General features: G+C 39.0%; 1 protein-coding gene across 8 annotated transcripts in view; it reads left to right on the forward strand.

Moving 5' to 3' along the window:
* The window catches only part of CADPS2 (calcium dependent secretion activator 2), a 546,904-nt gene that overhangs the window by 481,910 nt on the left and 46,481 nt on the right, over nucleotides 1–18,513 (forward strand). For all 8 annotated transcript variants that reach the window (XM_056118152.1, XM_056118156.1, XM_056118154.1 and 5 more), the window contains 3 exons: nucleotides 1,596–1,751; nucleotides 3,243–3,390; nucleotides 10,577–10,651. In XM_056118152.1, coding sequence (XP_055974127.1) covers nucleotides 1,596–1,751; nucleotides 3,243–3,390; nucleotides 10,577–10,651 — 379 coding nt within the window. The remainder of the gene's footprint in view (nucleotides 1–1,595; nucleotides 1,752–3,242; nucleotides 3,391–10,576; nucleotides 10,652–18,513) is intronic.

Here is an 18,513-nt window from a genome sequence, read left to right on the forward strand (position 1 = left end):
ATAAAAAGTTTAAAAAAACTGGAGGCTGAAGAATCTTACAGCACCTTTTAATTTCTCTGTTCTCCTTTACATTGTTTCAATATGTATTAGTATAGCAACATTTTACTTTCAAATCATATTTTCCTCCCAGACTGGATACTGGCATAAGGGAAAATATTTTTTGTCCAAATATGGTAAGTACTACCACTATCAAACATAATTACCTTCAAACAGAGGTGAAATGTGATCCCTTTGCATCATTTTGCAATGAAATCAAATGCATAGAAAATACTGGTTCCACAGCCAGAAAGATCTAAGGACCAGAAGGGTCCTTAATTATGACCAGAAGGGTCATCATTTTGTTCCAACTTCAGAGCACCTTGATTGTCATTTCTCTATTAGACTTATCTTGCTGGTTCAAGTTAATTACAATCTTTAAAAAGGTACAAAGTATTTCAAGAAATATGTAAGATTTCTCCACACACCTGCTACTATATTTCCTGTAGTTGTTTTGCTGTCTCCTGGATATGAGACATTTAAAGACCTGTACACTGTCACTGTCACTATCCTCCCATTGTTCATCAATTTGCTTGAGCGGGCCCAGTAATGTCTCCACTGTGACCATTGTTACTGTGTTTGGCATATCAAATACATCATGGGTAGCTTGCCAGGCTTTGCCGTGTGGGCAAGATAACTCTCGATAGCTTGCCGGGCTCTCCGAGAGGGGCAAAGGAATCGAACTCAGGTAGGCCATATTGGCTATGTGCAAGGCAAATGCCCTACCCGCTGTGCTATTGCTCCAGTCCCTGTACACTGTATACAGGGCACATATGTATGAGTAGGAGAGTAAAGTTACTAGTTGTTGTCATGTGAGTTTTCTTCAATAAAATATATTTTTCCAAATTTATTGGAGGAAATAGTTATGCATTTATCTGTATCATAGAATTTCATAAAGAACTTCAAAATATTTGTTCTGAGTTATAACTTCAAAATATTTGGTGCCAGAGTTATAGCACCAAATATTTGCATGCCTACAACTGACTCTGATTTGATGATTCCCCAGCCCCATATATGGAACCCCAAATATAGTCAGGAATGATCCCTGAATGTGGAGCTAGAAATAGCCCCTAATCACTGTTGTGTGTGCTCCCCCCCACACACCAAGAAAAAAGTTTGTTCTTGTACATAGTAATTGTATTTCTTTTTCTTAATAAAATGTTTACCCCTTTTATGAAAATTTACTACTGTATTGGTTCAATCATTAAGAACTAAGGAAAATGTCGGTTGAACAGTGAAAATATAATTATCTTTAGCAATTTTCTGTGAAGTTTTTCCATGATTGACATTTGATAAGAAAAGGAAAAATGAGCCAGAGTTATAGCACAGTGGGTAAGATGCTTGCCTTGCATGTGGCTGACTCAGATTTGATCCCCAGCACCCCAAATGGTACCCACTAGTCCTCCGAGAGTGATCTCTAAACTCAGAGCCAGGAGTAAGCCCTGAGCACCACCTGATGTGGCCCCAAAAATGTAAAAAAAAAAAGGAAAAATCATATATAGGTGATTCACACAGCTAACATGAAAGCTCATAATCTTCATTTTTCCTTTTTCTTTTAGTAACGGCTCAGCAACATCAGAAGATCTCTTTTGGAAACTCGATGCACTTCAAATGTTTGTCTTTGACCTACACTGGCCAGAACAAGAATTTGCCCACCACTTAGAACAAAGACTTAAACTAATGGCCAGTGATATGATAGAGGCCTGTGTCAAAAGGTAGACATATCTTTTAAGTTGCTGCTTAATATGCCAGCAGCAGATAGGACTTTCCTCCAGAGAACCTAATGATATAGTTACCACCATTAAGATTACACTGCTATCAATTCAAAATTGGCTGATTATCGGGTACTATGATCAAAATTCTGGTCACCCATGTAAATCGCGGAAATTTTTTCAGGTTTCCTAACAGTGGTCATTGTCAGTAGCATTCATACCATATTAATCATTTATGTTGTGCTTATTGTTACCTCTCTGGGAATACTGTGCTTTAAATTCCCAAGACAGCCCTACCTGAGACATATGGAAAAGGCCTGTTCAGTACTTTATATATACTATTTCTGCACAGCGGGTAGGGTGTTCGCCTTACAAGCGGCCAACATGGCCGACCCGAGTTCGATTCCTCCGCCCCTCTCGGAGAGCCCGGCAAGCTACCGAGAGTATTCGACATGCCAGACACAGTAACAACAAAGTCTCCAATGGAGACGTTACTGGGCCCGCTCGAGCAAATCGACGATCAACGGGAGGGCAAATTTCTGTGTGCTGTGATAAGCATAGCAAACTCAATTTATGATCAATGTCATCAATTGTTCAGTCTTCTGGTAGAGTTTCAAGTGTCTATTTACATTCTTCAGAACTTAACTAGAAATAAGTTTTACTTGTTTGTGATTCTAGAAATAAGTTCTAGAGACTTTTGATACATCCAAATGTGTTTCCATTTGTCTTACTATTACAAAATAAGCATAACTTCATAATTCCACTGACACTGGACTAAGTACATTATTTGATTCCCCAAGTACTGCTGAGACTACACCACCACCACCCCCAAACCCTACACACACCCCTTACAAAGAAAGAGGAAAAACAAAAAAGAAGAACCCAACTGCAGTTTTGGATGTTTGACGCAACACCTAAATGATGTGAAAGAATTGCACATTGTTGGTTATATATCAATAGCGATGTTGAGTAGCATTAATTATTATATATTGGAGTTTTCCAGGCTTGCATAAATCCTCACCTAAAGAAATTATTTTGCTTTAGAACCTAAGAAACAGGACTAATTCCTGAGTGCAGAGCCAGGAGTAACCCATGAGTATTGCCACGTGGAGCTCAAAAGAAAAACCAAAACAACCAAAATATAGAAAGAATTTGCTTTAATGTTAGTGATTTCTCCACTTGGAAATTGATTCAAGCAATTATGCATAACAAAGAGGTGTCCCATTCAAAGTGATACCTATGAGGTAACAAATAACTTTATTTCTGTAGAGACACTGAGCGATAGTAAACACTAGGTATAATATAAACTAGCACAGTGTAATCTTCCATCTGTGACCCCTGAAAAAATAGAATTCCACCCCCAGCTTTCAAACATGGCCTCATTCCTCATTTGCATGTTTTAAATTCAGATCTTGCAATGTTGGTTTCACTTTGACAAAACAGGTGAAATGGTTGTCAGAATGTCTTACTCTGAATTAATGTCTTAATGAATAGAACAAGAACTGCATTTGAAGTCAAACTGCAAAAGGCAAACAAAACAACTGACTTGCGCATCCCGGCTTCTGTGTGCACAATGTTTAATGTCTTAGTTGATGCTAAAAAGCAAAGCACCAAGCTTTGTGCCCTGGATGGAGGACAGGAGGTAAGTGGATGGAGCAGGACATGGAGAAATGCGTCCGTGGGGTGTCCAAGCAATGTCTCCAGAAGGCATTCATGTGATTGATTTTATTAGAGGGCAGAATTCTTCAATACAAGCAGCTAGATGATAGAACAGTGGTAGGTATTGCCCTGCATGCAGTTGACCTGGGTTCAATTCCTGGCATCCCATGTGGATCCTCAAGTCAACCAGGAGTAATCTCTGAACACAGAGACTGAAGTAAGCCCTGAGCATAGCCCCACCACCCCATGCCTCCCCCCCAAAAAATCAAATTCTCCAGTACATAGCATTTACTGAAGTGGAATTTCCTTTATCCTTTGCTCTTGTTCATTTCTTGGGTTTTTTTTTATGAAGACTGTCCCAAATTTTATAGCCATTGAATTTCATATATACTATTTACAAGTTTAGGTGTTGTGTATTTGCATAACCTTGCTTTTCCCAAGCAAATTAGAAAGTGACAAGATATCTGCTTTGTTTATACAAATCTAGAGTATTCAAATTTTGCATCCAAAAAAAATGAGCTACAAAGAAATAGCATATGAAATATGTACACAAAAGCATATGTACACAAAAGATTCCACTTTTAACAGATCAAATAGAAACATGTCAGAAAACTAGTCCCTCTCAATAAATACCTTATTGTATCTATTTGATTTCTGTGGAGTATTTGGTTCTGTATTCAAAAGTACAATTTTAGTTTAGCCATGGTTTATTTTTGTTGAGAGTGCTGATTAGGTGAAAATGCATTTACTTTTCTTTACATTGACTTTTGTTTTTTTCCCCTCCATTGTAATTATTTTTCCATTATTTCTTTCCATGTGTTGTTTCATCACCTTTTATTTTCCCTCATGGAATGGTTCAGTTTGATGGTCAGTGGGTAAGTCTCTTATTTGTCTAAAAGCATATTTTTTGAGTGGTTGTTTTGTGCATGTCTTTTTTTTTATTTTCATGTCTTCAAAATAAGTGTCACTCCACCTTTAGATTTTTGTTTTCTTTATGTTGTGAAAAACATCCAAAGCTTACTACTCCATAACAATACACATGTTATGCTAATACCTTGAATAAGGTTTAAGAGATTAATTTCAGTCTTGTTAGGCTGAAGAATCAACAAAATACTATAAGAAATTTTAAGATGAAATTATTTAAACCCAAATGAATTCTCCTCCTTTTAGCTAGATTTTGAGTATACTTGGAAGCAGAGTAATGTAGCATTTTCCAACTTCATATATCCACAGTACGTATTTTCACTAATATTAGAGAATTTTCAGTTTGAGGATGGCATTCAACACATCAGTTATTCTTAAATCCCTCAGAGACCAGGGGGCCATTTTAAAGTTCACTCCATATGAAAGAGTTCGCTTGTGGAGTTAGTCTGTTGAAGGACATGCCCACCAATGGAAGTATTTCCACTTATGTCTATAAAGTAACTTTCATCAGAGGTAGGGAAGAAGTGGTCCATGTTAAGAGCCTTGCCCCTTCTGCACATAAAGTTGCTTCAGGATGTTACCCAGAACCTTGGGAGAACATGATTGGAAGACATGTATATGAGAGAGAGAGAGAGAGAGAGAGAGAGAGAGAGAGAGAGAGAGAGAGAGAGACAAAAAGCTGGACTAAGGGGAAAGAGAAAAATATTTTATTATGTGCACAGTTGAGTAGGGAAATTGTAAGTTTGTCACCTTAGCAAATAATCTCACAGATGGAGTTAGTATCTCATATGTAAGGAGTGTAGTATAGTCAGTGACTATCATCCTCTAATCAGTTGCCACTTGATTTATTATCTCCAGGTATCAAAATAAGTAGGCAGCTGACTTAGATGGCACTGGCTGATAATTCCCTCTTCTTCATGAATACCCACATGCCAGCCTTTGATTGCGTACGAATATTGTCTAAGTCTCTTCATCAGCCTAACCATTTTTCATTGGGTTTATAGAATAAACTTGCCTCTTCCCAGGAATACCAGCTTCATCTATTTGCTCATTTCAGCATACACGGCTGTATCTGACACACAATGGGCACTTAGTAAATGTGTGCTGAATGAACAGAAACAACTCACTCTAATACTTCAGAAAAAAGAAAACAGGCACACAGCAACTGACAAAACATTGTTGCATTGTCAAGTGATGTTTTTACTTTAATGGGGGGATGGTCTTAAAGAGTAATCTGTTGCTCTGTTCATTATGTCTGCACCTGTACCTTCTCACCAGAGACAATTAATTCCACACAACTTTTCACACGATTAATATAGTTCGAAATGTGCAGGTGTAAAACCCATTAGCAACCCTAAAAAGTCGTAAACAAGAATTTCAATACAAAGGATTCTGTTCTTTGCTTTGAATCTCCAATAATAATTATAATAATTAATAATAATAATACCCACAGAATGCATGGGCTTTCTGCTTTCTGTATGTGCTTGAAATCATTTTAGGATTGCTGCAAAGAAAGAGTATATGACATGCTAGGGAAGAGAGAGGGGTTATTTTACAGAAAACAACATTGAAAGTTGTTGAAAAGGCTAAATTATTAGAAGATTTGAAGCTCTACAAAACTATAAACTAGAAAGGTAACCTTATATTTTTCTAAGCTGTAAAGGAATTAACTCTCCAAAATCTCTCATAAATGGTTTCATTGTCATTGCTGAGGTTGAATCTTGCCCACAAGGCAGCCACTCCTGTGCTCCTAAATTAACGTTCTGTCTTCTGTCATGACACATGATGGTGTAGATGTGCTTGTTCACCACTCAGAGCAACATTTAACTTTATGATTGGGGAAAGAGGGATTTGCTTACATGACAGCCACGTATAATAAGTCATCAATCTCAGGATAGTCTCTTAGGGACTGGTGTTAAGATCACAGAACTATCCTTGCTGAGAAATAAGTTATCCTTCCCTTCAGAAAGCGTGCCTGCATGGGCCTTCAGCAGTCTCATGCTCTCAATGCCACTCCTCCCAGTACCCATCTGCTGAGGAAGAGAGCACCTTAATGGGACAATTCTGGGACCCCTAGATGTGTGAGGGATTTGCTCATACCCAGGACTAACAGTCCAGTATATTTAAAATGAATTCAAGAGAAGGCAGCTTTGAAGAATGCCATGTGGCATTGGCCTTTGGTCAGTCTTCATTTCTTACATATTCACATGAGAGCACTCAGGTGAAATGATGCTCCTTACAGGAGTGTCGGGAAGCCTGTGCCTAATCTCCAAGTGAGCCCTGCACTCCTTTAAGTGAGAATTTCTGAATGCTATTAGAGTCTAAGTTCAGTGTCAGCCATTGTATTAGCATGGCAAGGTGTTTACTGCTGAGGCAGGCTTGAGCATTATCTTGAAACTGGGCTGGCATCTATCAGTGTCCTGGTTTGTAGTCCAACTTGGAATACTCCGGAAAGGATTCTACAGATTTTTAATTGTTGCAGTTAAAAATAGGCAGATTTGGGAGCTGGAGCAATAGCACAGTGGGTAAGGTGATTGCCTTGCACGCAGCCGACCCGGGTTTGGTTCCCAGCATCCCATATAGTCCCCCGAGCACCACCAGGAGTAGTTCCTGAGTGCAAAGCCAGGAGAAACCCCTGAGCATCACTGGGTGTGACCCAAAAAGAAAAAAAGGAAGATTTTATACAAAAGGTGGCCTGTGCATCAAAATGAAAAGAAACCTCTTCATTGTATCAGAGGTCATGTAAACAAGATACTTAAATTCTGTTTCTACCTTTTTATGATCACTTTTGATGTGTTTATTTTTGGAAGCTATTTGGATTCCTTGAAGATTAATGGTTTCTTGCTGCCTTTCCAGTATTTGTTTGTAACATATGTTCTCTTTCCAGGATATTTATGTAGTAGAATATGAATTCTTAGTTACTACCTCCCCCACTGTCACCCACAAGAAATCCAGATCTCCTGTGCCAACTGTACAGCTAGAGCAAATTCTAGAAGTTTCCACTAGATTGATTCATGGAAGTCAGAACTAATCAGATAAACATAGCACTGTGGCACTGTCCTGTAGCACTGTCCTCCTGTTGTTCATCGATTTGCTTGAGCGGGCCCAGTAACGTCTCCACTGTGACAATTGTTACTGTGTTTGGCATATTGAATATGTCATGGGTATCTTGCTAGGCTTTTCCATGCAGGCGAGATACTCTTGGTAGCTTGCTGGGCTCTCCAAGAGGGGCGGAGGAATCGAAATTGGGTCGGCCATGTTGGCCACTTGCAAGGTATATATGCCCTACCCACTGTGCTATCGCTCCAGCCCATCTTTCCCAGTTTTTTTTTGGGGGGGGGGGGGGGAATCTGGAAGTGCTCAGGGATTGTTCCTAACTGCTCAGGGATCATTTCTGGCAATGCGCAGGGAAACACGTACGGTGCCAGGGATCAGACCCAAAACTGATTTCTCTCCAGCTCTTCTTTCATTATAACTTCTTGCTTTTCTTCTGTTTTCTGTAACTTTTGCTGCTCCTCTCTTTCTTCTTTTGCTTTCCACTCATCAGCTGTCAAAAAAAAACATAATAAAAGAAGCTAAAAGTGTACTGTGAGATTTTTGTGATTCATAGAATCAGTGACTTGCTCTATCTTCCAAGAAGGAATATAAAATAACCTTACAGAGGAAAAGTAAAGTGTTGGATGACATATTCCAAAATTTTAGCATGTAGAAACTCTATTATGTTATGTCTTTTGGTGGCATGGGATTACTTTTAAGTTTAAAAAAATGAAACTTGCGAAACCAAAGCACAAAAAATTGTAAATCTACAACTTTAAAAAAATAAAATAAAATAAAGGGGAAAAAAAAAAAAAAGAAAAAAAAAAAAAAATGAAACTTGGGTCACGGAGAGTTCCAAAAGGTGGCAACACATCATTTGCAGGTGGGAGACCCAGATTCCATCTCGTACACCATATTCCATCTCAACCCCCAGCACTGCTGAATTGATTCCTGTGCATTATGCCATAGAAGCCCTTGAGCATTTCCAGGTGTGGTCCCAAAAGGAAAAAAAATATAGCCAGCAGAGATAAACATTAAGGATCAGACATATTTAAGAATGTGAAACCAGTTGCAACGTATCCTTAACTATAGCAGCTCTATCCCTTTATGGTCCATAGCACCTGTGAAGGGAAAGGAAGTGAGTGGCTGGAAGCCCATCTATCTCCTTTTCCTTTTTAATTCTACCCCAAAGAGGCACCTTGCAGTCTGGTGTAGAATTTTTTCTTACTGCACAGATGCCAGTTTGCAGAGGGAAGGCTATGAAAAGAGCCACAGAACAGACACAAGGCAGAGCGCATTTGTATAAGCCCCTCCACTGCCCACTGAACTGCACACCTTCTCTGAGGGTCTTCCCATTCATCACCCTGTGCGCTGGGATGCTTCCCGCTCATCAGGCCATGGGCCCTACATACATGCTCAAGTAAGGTCCTGCCTCGCTCAGAAAGTTGCTGATAATCTTCTGCATCGAAACCTTTACTACCAGTCACCCTTTCTTGGGCTTTTTCTTTTTTCAGCCCTGCTTTTCTTTTTCCCCTCCCTTCCTTTCTTTCACTTCAAGTTGTTCTAAAAGCAAGAGTCATCACTTAGTGCAATAGAAATCTAGCCTCTATCTTTCTGCGTTTTTTTTGTTGTTGTTGTTTGTTTGCCAGACCCAGCAATGCTTCTGGCTGGTATTACTTCTGGCTCTGAGCTTAGTAGGCACTCCAGGCAGTGCTAAGGAGATATTATGGAGTGCTGGGAATTGAACCCAGGTCGGCTATGTGCAGGACAAGTGCCTTATCCACTGTACTGTCTCTCTGGCCCCAAGCCCCTGTCCTTCTATCCCTTTTATTCCCTGGGGTGTTACAGTTTAGGAATCAGTAACACCTTATTGAAGATAGGCTGGATGAAAGGTAGCCCTAAAATGTTCCATTTCTCTGTGTGGTGAATTTTAAACCACTTCATTAGCACTTGCATGCACATGTGCACGTGTGCACAGACAGATACATACACACAACAGAACAAGTAATTCACGTGCTTGAAAGTATGCTTCCTTTTTGTTATTATTTGTACAGGTAGATGAGATGACCACTTGTAGCTGTCAGACCCAATGGAAGGAAATCATTCCTGAGTATTCCAAAGCAGATCTAAGTTGATGTTTTGTTCTGTATGGAAACTTTGAGACATGTTTTCAGAAGGAAAAAAAAATAGCTTTCAAAAACTTACATCTTAGGAAACTATTCAACCAACAGCTGTTAAGCTGGTCTGCTGTTTATACTGACCTGAGTACTTTTACTCTATATGCATTATGTTAGCTGTTCCAAGAAGCCTTGAACCATCAAGATAGGGTTAGTCTTTACAAGTCACATTTTCTGTGAAGTGGCTATTGGGGACAATCAGCTGTCAGATAAATGCTTCTAAAGGAAGAATTACTGTCTAAATGAATGTGCCTTCAGACACTGTAGAAGCCGAAGCTCCTGCTAATTTAAGAATGGAACTCTAGTATTCTCTACAGAAAGCAAAAAAGAGTCTTTCAGATTTATTTTAAATACATCTTTTTGTATTTATTTAAAGGCGTCTTTTTCATGAAGAAGCGGTAATAAAACTATGGGTAGTGAGGGCTGTTTCATTATACCTTTTATGGCCTATTAATTTGTTACCATCTATTCACCTTTGTTGATGAAATTTTAATTTTGCCCTTGCTTGAGCATATTGTAAGGATTGTATAAACTGCTGCTCCCCACACTGACAAAACGGTCCTTGTAGACCGAACAATTGGGAGCTCATTTTATTTCTACAGCACATTTAAAATAACTTATGAATGAGAGTTGTCAGACATGAAATGCTGTATTAATTAAATCTTTTTCCAGTCTTTTTGCTTCTCTAGCTAAACCACCCCTTTAGAAAAATACATGGCCACCTTAATTATAGAGGGGAAGACAAAAAGTATCCTTCACATTCCTCTGCCTGAATAAGAATAAGAACTCAATTCATCTATATAATAACCCCATTAGCTGCTTAACTCAATGGTGCACATGGGAAAAAATTCAACCACAATGTAAAAAGTGTTGATTGGGTGGATCATTTTCAAGGTTATATTCTTGTAATGTACAAAATGATCATTTTTAGTGAATTTGATATGTCCTAACTAGTAGCTTTAAAGCATTTAGGACTTGTGGTAAAAGTTTGGGTCCATGTCAACTAATTCATCTTTCTCTTTTAATATGTAGCAACAGTACCACTCAAAAATAGATGATTTGATTGACAACACTGTGAAAGAAGTTATTGCACTGTTAGTTTCAAAGGTAAAGTATTAATCATCTTTTTAAATCAAATTCTCATGGAATATTGTTAAAAATGATTGAAAATTGTTATAAATTACTGTCTTGTGTGTTTAAATGCCTGAGAATTAGATACTTGAAAAATTCAAATTTTTAGGAAAGTTACAGGCAAAATTTGTACTCTTTGTTAACAAGTTTTGAGTTTTTGTGGTTTATAATTGATTTTGCTTCCTGTTGCAATCCTGTGTATAAAATTAGTTCTCTGTGGTTTGGCTTCCTATTTTGCATTCATGTCCTCCAGATATTGGCTTTCACTCCAGCACAGAGTTGAGTAGTCATCTGTCCTTGAGGTTAGTCTCTGTTTTGATGAGTGAGTCCAATGGGGGTCATAGAACTGACCTCAGAGGCAGAGGGAGAAAAAAATGGCAGGGTGGCGTGTAAGATCTCCACTCTCAGAATCTGCCACGATTTCCTGTTTTGTGCTCCAAATATCTTAGATCAAATCTGCTGCCTTCAATTGTATTATTGAGGATGACTTATTAAAGAGTGATGCATTAAATGATTAGATGATTTAAAAATCCCACTATGGCTTAATAGTCTATTATGGGTGAATTTGAGATCAGAGTCAAACACACACACACACACACACAGAGAGAGAGAGAGAGAGAGAGAGAGAGAGAGAGAGAGAGAGAGAGAGTGTATAGGTACTGAAAGAGAAGAGAGAATGGATAGGACCCAAAGGGGGAGACTTCCAGATGAGCAGACAGACCCTTTGCTCCTCCATCAAAGAACCTCCTAATCAGGCTTCATAAAACAATAAGGAGAATCTACCGAAAGCAAAGGACAAAGAGCAGGTTGTTTAGAAAAGCAAAAAGGAGCAGAAATGAATAATACACATGAAAAAAAGACTATGCCTCAATAATAATTTCAGAAACAGAAAGCCCATAATCATATACTATTTTTAGCGTACTCACATAGATCATTTAAAGCTGATACTCATTTTTATGAAAGGTGAGGTGGGATGCTCACATGTCTTTTAAGTGGGAATATAAATTATTCCAATCTTTATCAAACTGCCTAACTAGTTGTAAATTAAATACCTTAATATACTTTCACCTAATTTTTTATATCTCTTACCATTCAGATACATAAAATTAGGTAAATGGACATTTGCCATGTTGTTTCTACTGAAAAATTGGAAACAATTGTTATCTCAAACATGAAGGAAATAACAAAGTAAATCAAAGGACATCAAGATTAAAAATATGCTTTCCTAATAAAAAATATAAAATATATATAATCTTTAAAAGATTATCAGTGATAAAAGGATTTCTGCTATATTAGGCAAAAACAAGTTGACTATTAGGAAAGTAATAGTAATATGAGCTGAGTTTGCAGTGCATATGTTTAGGATAAGCATAAGAAAGTAAGAACTCTCTGCCTGCTCCAGTTGGAATCCCAGCGACCAAGAACTTCCACAAGCAAGTCTCCCATCTCCCCCCTGCACCATAAGCGGGTTCCTGGACTAAATCTCCAGGCCGCATGGTGACAGAGGAGCCAGGCTGTTCCTACCCAGGTCCCCGCCCACAATTTGCCTCTGCGTGCCATCTTAGCGCATCAAGAGCCCTGGCCCAGAGACTCCCAATTGAATCCCAAAATGGATTAGTACCATACAGAGATGTCTCTCGAACCCAATCATTTACAATCTAGAAATTTAGATTTACAATCACAGCCATGAAAGCTCTCATGATATTCAAAATGAGCAATGGAAAATAAATTATCTAGCGTCAGCCCCTGGCAGGTAGGCTTGAATGGTGGTGGAAAATTTTGAATAAAATATAATGCCCAAAATTAGAGAGCAAGAAAGATTGGGGAAATTGTCTGCCATTGAGGCAGGGTGAGGACTGGGATGTGGGTGATGGAAAATGTGCACTGGTCGAGGGATGGGTGTTCCATCATTGTATGACTGCATCTCAAACATGAAAGCGTTGCAACTCTAACTCATGGTGATACAATTTGAAAAAAAAAAAAAGTAATGTGGAGTTCATGCCCAATTCAACCAGCTTAATCATTGGCTGAAGAAATAGCAGTACTCCTGCATTATTTAAAAAAAAAAAAAGAAAGTTAAGAAATCCCTTGGTCATTGGAGTTTGGGGTTTTCTTCCATTTGTTGCATGTGCTTTCTGAATTCCCTGGTAATCTTCAAGGAAAATGCAAAGAAAGTTGACTAAGAATAATACTTCCTCACCAGTTGATTCTTGTTTCCTGACTTCTGCCACCATACGGGCAACCTACATGCACACCTCTAACACACACCTACAAGTAAGAAGGGTCAATAGGAAAACCATCTAGCATGTGAGAGGAGAGGCACCCCTGGAGAAGAAGCTCCTGGAGAAAGAACAGTAAGATTTCCTCTTATGAGTAGCCCCTGCTGGCAACACTTTACAGCCCCCTTTACTGAGATAAGCTTAACATTGCATCTTCCTTCTCTGTAAACAATGCAGAGAAACTGTCCTGAAGGAGCTTATATATCAGCACTGTTGTCCTGCCGAAGTTGTCTTTTGTAAGGAATATGCTTAAAGGGAGTCACTGAGCCACATGGGACTACCAGGAATAAAGCAAACTAAATTGGGTTTTTGGTTAAGAAAGGAAGCTTGCAGGGAGGTAGACAGGGATATTAATGATCTCTGTCTTCATTTATGAAAAGTATAAATGTAAATTTCTTCCTATCAAATATCTGGATAAATGAACCTGCATGTTTGAGTCATCAGAATCGTGCTCTAGAGCTCTACTCTTTCTCATAGAATTGTATGATGATAAAAAATATTGATTCTGCACTCTCTAATATAGTAACAGCTTACTTATGAAGCTTTGAAACATAGAGTAGTTGAGTAACTAAAATTTTGTTTAGTAACTAAATGTATTTAAATAGGTTTATGTGACCATGTGATTTGGAAACCTGACCCAGATGATTAGCTTTCTCTATTGATCACTTCTCCTGTAGTCAGATAGCAGTTGGTAGTAATCTTTAATTCTTTGGTGGAAAAATATAAAATAAATTCATTTGAATTAAATGAATAATTAGTTGGAACTAACCACTTTAAGCTTCCATAAAGAATGACAGCAAGTGCTTATATTTCATTATGAATGGATGGCTATAATTCCTAAAATATTAGCATGCTCGCAGGCTACTTAAAAGCTATTTGTTAAAATATGTATTTTCATGGTCCAAAAAATTCTGATTTGGAAGTTTGGGGTAAGGGCCAGTAATGGAAATTTATTTAGCCCCTGAGTTGATTTTGGAGGTTCCTGAGCAACTATGAGGAGCACTGCTCTGATGAGTCTCCAACCTGGCAGTCCTGTAAGCATCCTTTAACTTCAATACTCTTCAAAAGAACACAGCATTTTTTTCCATCAGATGTTACTATTTATAAAGGAAGAATTGATGTAGCAGCTATTGTGAAGCAGCTACTCTACATACATTATTGTGTCACTTAAAATATACAACACAATAGAAATTGCCAGTCTTACCTTAGTTCACAAATAATCCTCACAGTGAACTGACCAAAGTCATACATATAAGAAGAGAGAGTCAAGATCCAAACTCCTGAGTTTCAGACTCCTACTCCATTTCACTCTGATTTGAGAGCTCCAGCAAATCAGTAAAAAGGAGGAAAAGACTAAAATGTTACATGTAGAATGTTTACCTTAACTATCTTTACCCTATCAAATTCCAAAGTCACATCCCCAATGTGTTTTTCAATAGTATAGGTATATTTTGAGTTTTCTCCCTTGATATTTGAATAAGATATAAATTGATATAGATTGATTCGGCCAGAGCAATAGCACAGCAGATAGGGTGTTTACCTTGCACACAGCCAACCCCGGGATCGATTCCTCCATCCCTCTTGGAGAGCCCACAAGCTACCAAGAGTATCCTGCCCACACAGCAGAGCCTGGCAAACTCCCCGTGGTGTATTCAATATGCCAAATACAGTAACAAGTCTCACAATGGAGACTTTACTGGTGCTCGCTCGAGCAAATCAATGAACAATGGGAGGACAGTGCTACAGTGCTATAGATTGATTCAGTATGACAGATAGAGTATTTCCCTTTATGCTAAATATTCTTTCCTGCCGTCTAATCATTGCTTTGTGTATATTAATATCATATTCATTACAAAGTTGGTGGGCTGGAGCGATAGCACAGTGGGTAGGGCATTTGCCTTGCATGCAGCCAACATGGTCAACCCGAGTTCGATTCCTCCACCACACTGGGAGAGCCCGGCAAGCTACCGAGAGTATCTCACCTGCACAGCAAAGCCTGGCAAGCTACCTGTGATGTATTCAATAAATGCCAAACACAGTAACAAGTGTCACAATGGAGACATTACTGGGCCCAGCTCTAGCAAATCGATGAACAACGGGAGGACAGTGACAGTGACAAAGTCGGTGGCTACCCAGGGGTGGCTTATGTGAGGCAGAGAGGAGAGAGAGACAGTCACTTTCTCCCGATTCACCTCTGCCATCCCGGGAGAAGGGAAGGACGGACCTGGAGTCCCACCAGCTCCATGAGGTAGCCATCAAGCCACACCTGACATCGCTCGGTCTTGTGGACACCAGGGTTGATCCCCACCACCTGACCTCTCGGAGTTATGAGTTCAGACTGCAGGAAGGAAATGCTCTTTGCAGGAAAGGAAAGTCAGTCCTAGGCCTTACCCAGAGTTTCCAGGTACTTTGCCCTGTCTCGCAGAAAAATTTTCAGGAGGAGATAAACAGTGAAGTAAAACAGATTTTATTTTGAGGTTTTGAGGAAGGGGAAAGAAGTAACATGCTCAAGAGAGAATATGGGCTTCTCCAAAGATAGAGACCTTCAATGGGTGACACATGTGCTCAGGCACCACATGTGCTCGGCCATGAGGGCACAAGCAGCACATGGGCTCGGGTAGCATATTCCTGCACTTCCTTTTTTCAAGCTGGCTTTTATTGGTTTCCCCAATCTGCCCCATGTGGGGCTTTCTAGGTGAGTAAGAGTCCCTTGATGGGGTTCTTGCCAAGAGGGAAGAGATGGGATGGTCTTCTTTGAAACTCCTTTTCTTGACCTTTGTTCCTGGTGCATCTTCTCTTGGAGGGTGGGCCCCCGCCTTCTCTGGTCTGTGCTTGCCCTAGGGAAAGGTCTATCAGGTCTTGCTTCCTGTATTCATAAAGTGGGTCTGGACAGCCTTAGGACTATCAACTACATTTAGGTAAAGAAGAAGTAACTTTTTTTAAATCTCTTTAATCCCACACCATATTCTCTTCTTATCCCACATCTTCACAAGTAATTTAATAATGACCAACATAACTCTCACATTTTACAGGCATAGACAAAATCTTGGCTATTATTTTCATGTTCCAATCTCTGACTTCTCGCCAGCTAGCAGCTAAATGGTGGCATTACTTGGGCTTCCATTTTGAATTTATTCCGTTTCATGTTGAAAAATTCTGTTCAAATTTTGAACTTATTTGAATAGATTGCTCCAGGCTTTACACTTGGCTTTAACTATTTGCTGATGTGCATATAGTTCTGTACCCAAACAGTAGTGCAGAATCATGGTTAAAAGCTCCATTTCAGGATGCTGGAGAGAGGGTTCAGCAGTCCAGGTATCAGGGTCCAAGCAATAGTACAGTAGGAAAGAGACTTGCTTTGCACAGGGCTGACCCAGGTTCCATCCCCAACATCTTGTGTGGTCCTTTGAGCCCACCAGAGTTATCCCTAAACACAGAAGTAAGTCCTGAGCATAGCTGGGTATGGCTCCAATGGGGGAGTTTGTGGTGGGGTTTGGGGGATGGGGGGGATGGAGACTGGGTATCTGTTTTGTACACCAGAGGTTTAATCTCCAGAACTACATAGTCCCCCAAAAATTTGAGAATAATCTCCATGTGCTTCAGGAGTGACTCCCAAGTACCAAACTCAGAGGAGTTCCCTGAGTACTTCTGGGTGTGATATCTCCCTCTACAAGGAAAAAATTGATCACAGAAATTGGTCAGCAGGGAAAAGAATCAGAAAATGACCACTTTCATAATATGCTTCAGAAATAGAAGGATTGGTAAATTCTGGGTAGGAAACAAAAGATTATATAAATATATTAAACTTTATTTATTTTTGGCTTAGGAACCATACTCAGGGGACCATACTGTGCAGAGTATTAAACTCGGATCTCCCACACGCAGAGCATACAATCAGCCCATTAAGCTAACTCTCTTGCATTTACATTCAACTTCTTTTTTTTTTAATTTTATTAAATCACCATGAGATAGTTACAAGCTTTCATGTTTGGGTTGCATTCAACTTCGTAAGTCCTCAGTTACTGGGGAAAATGGATGTGGGAAAGAGTATGTGCTTTCTCACAAAATGTAGTACATAGAGATAGAGATACAGTAATGTTCCTCTTTCATGAGTCCACAGGATTTTTTTTGGGGGGGGGGAGGTTCTGGAAATGCTTTTATTATTCATAAGGAAAAATATAGCGTCCCAAAATTGAATAGCAGGGAACACTGAAATGTGTGCGTAAATATATGTGCACACATAAATGCATGTGTTATTATTTCACTAATTTAGAAGTTTCCATGAATTTCCCTTAAGAGATAGAGTTAAAATACCTGCTCAGAATGGCCTGGTGGGATCATTTTGATTAGATTAACTGGTTTGGCTCAAGGCCATATATTCAGAAGACACCTGTTCAAATCCTAGTGTATATGTGAAAGAAGTCACAGACACCCTCAGACACCACTAAGCAGAGTGAAATAGGTCACATTAATTTGGGGGTGGAAGGATAAGAGTAAAAGAAACAATAGAAGAAGACAATGTGAATTCACTGGCATTTGGACAAATGTGCTATTTTGGTAATTGTCTTAGATACTTCGCAGAATAAAGCACATTATGAGTACATCTATGCTACCAGATAATGCCCATCTTTAATAGAAAATGCAAATTAGGAAAGATCTAAATTAACTGGAATAAAAGTTCAGAGAGAAAGTGGATTCCCAAGTAGAGAAAGGTGTAGGAGAATACAGTATCTCATTACATTATAAAAATATTCTCATTCAAAGGAGGAAAACTTTTTTCTCCTAATTCATAATCTTCTAGTTTTATTGTATAATTAGTCTTGTTTTTTTTTCTTTTTTGTTTTGTTTTAGAGCTTCACCTGGCAATGCTCAGGGATTACTTCTGACTTTCCATTCAGTAATCACTCCTGGCAGGGTTCAGGGGACCATATGGGATGTCAGGGCTCGAACCCAAGTCAGCCACGTGCAAGGCAAGCACCTTACCTGCTGTTCTCTCTCTCCAACCACAAGATATAGTTAGACCTGATCTTGCCAAGCAGAATATCTGATATCTGCTGTCTCTGATACCCATGTCAAAAAAATAAAAATTAGTTTTTCATGAAGAGTCTAACGTAGGGATGATTACCTTTTCTATGGATTCTTTTTGTGTGTGAGATGAATGGTATCAATATGCCTGTTTTGCCTCATGAAATGTCACAACTAATAAAGCAAAAACTGTGTTGGATCCACTGAGCCACAACTGTAATAATCATCCCTCAGAAGTTCTTAGGATTGGTGGTTCTATTTCCCATGTGTATAAGACAATAAATCTCATATCCAACAAGAAACATAAACCAATATGCCTTGTGGCTTATTTCATGTTGATTCCATCAGCTATTCCAAAGTACTTTCATCTTTAATTTCCTTGAGAGTAAGCATCTGAGGCGAAGATACTAATTACCCAGACAGACTTTAGGTGTTAAATATTATTCAAACAGACCCAGTAAATGGCAACTACAATAAAGGAGAGAGAAACAAAGAGATAACAGTATTTCACTCCAACCCCACACCCTCAGGAGA

The sequence above is a fragment of the Sorex fumeus genome, unplaced genomic scaffold, assembly GCF_029834395.1.
Source record: "Sorex fumeus unplaced genomic scaffold, SorFum_2.1 ptg000037l, whole genome shotgun sequence".
Taxonomy (NCBI): Eukaryota; Metazoa; Chordata; class Mammalia; order Eulipotyphla; family Soricidae; genus Sorex; species Sorex fumeus.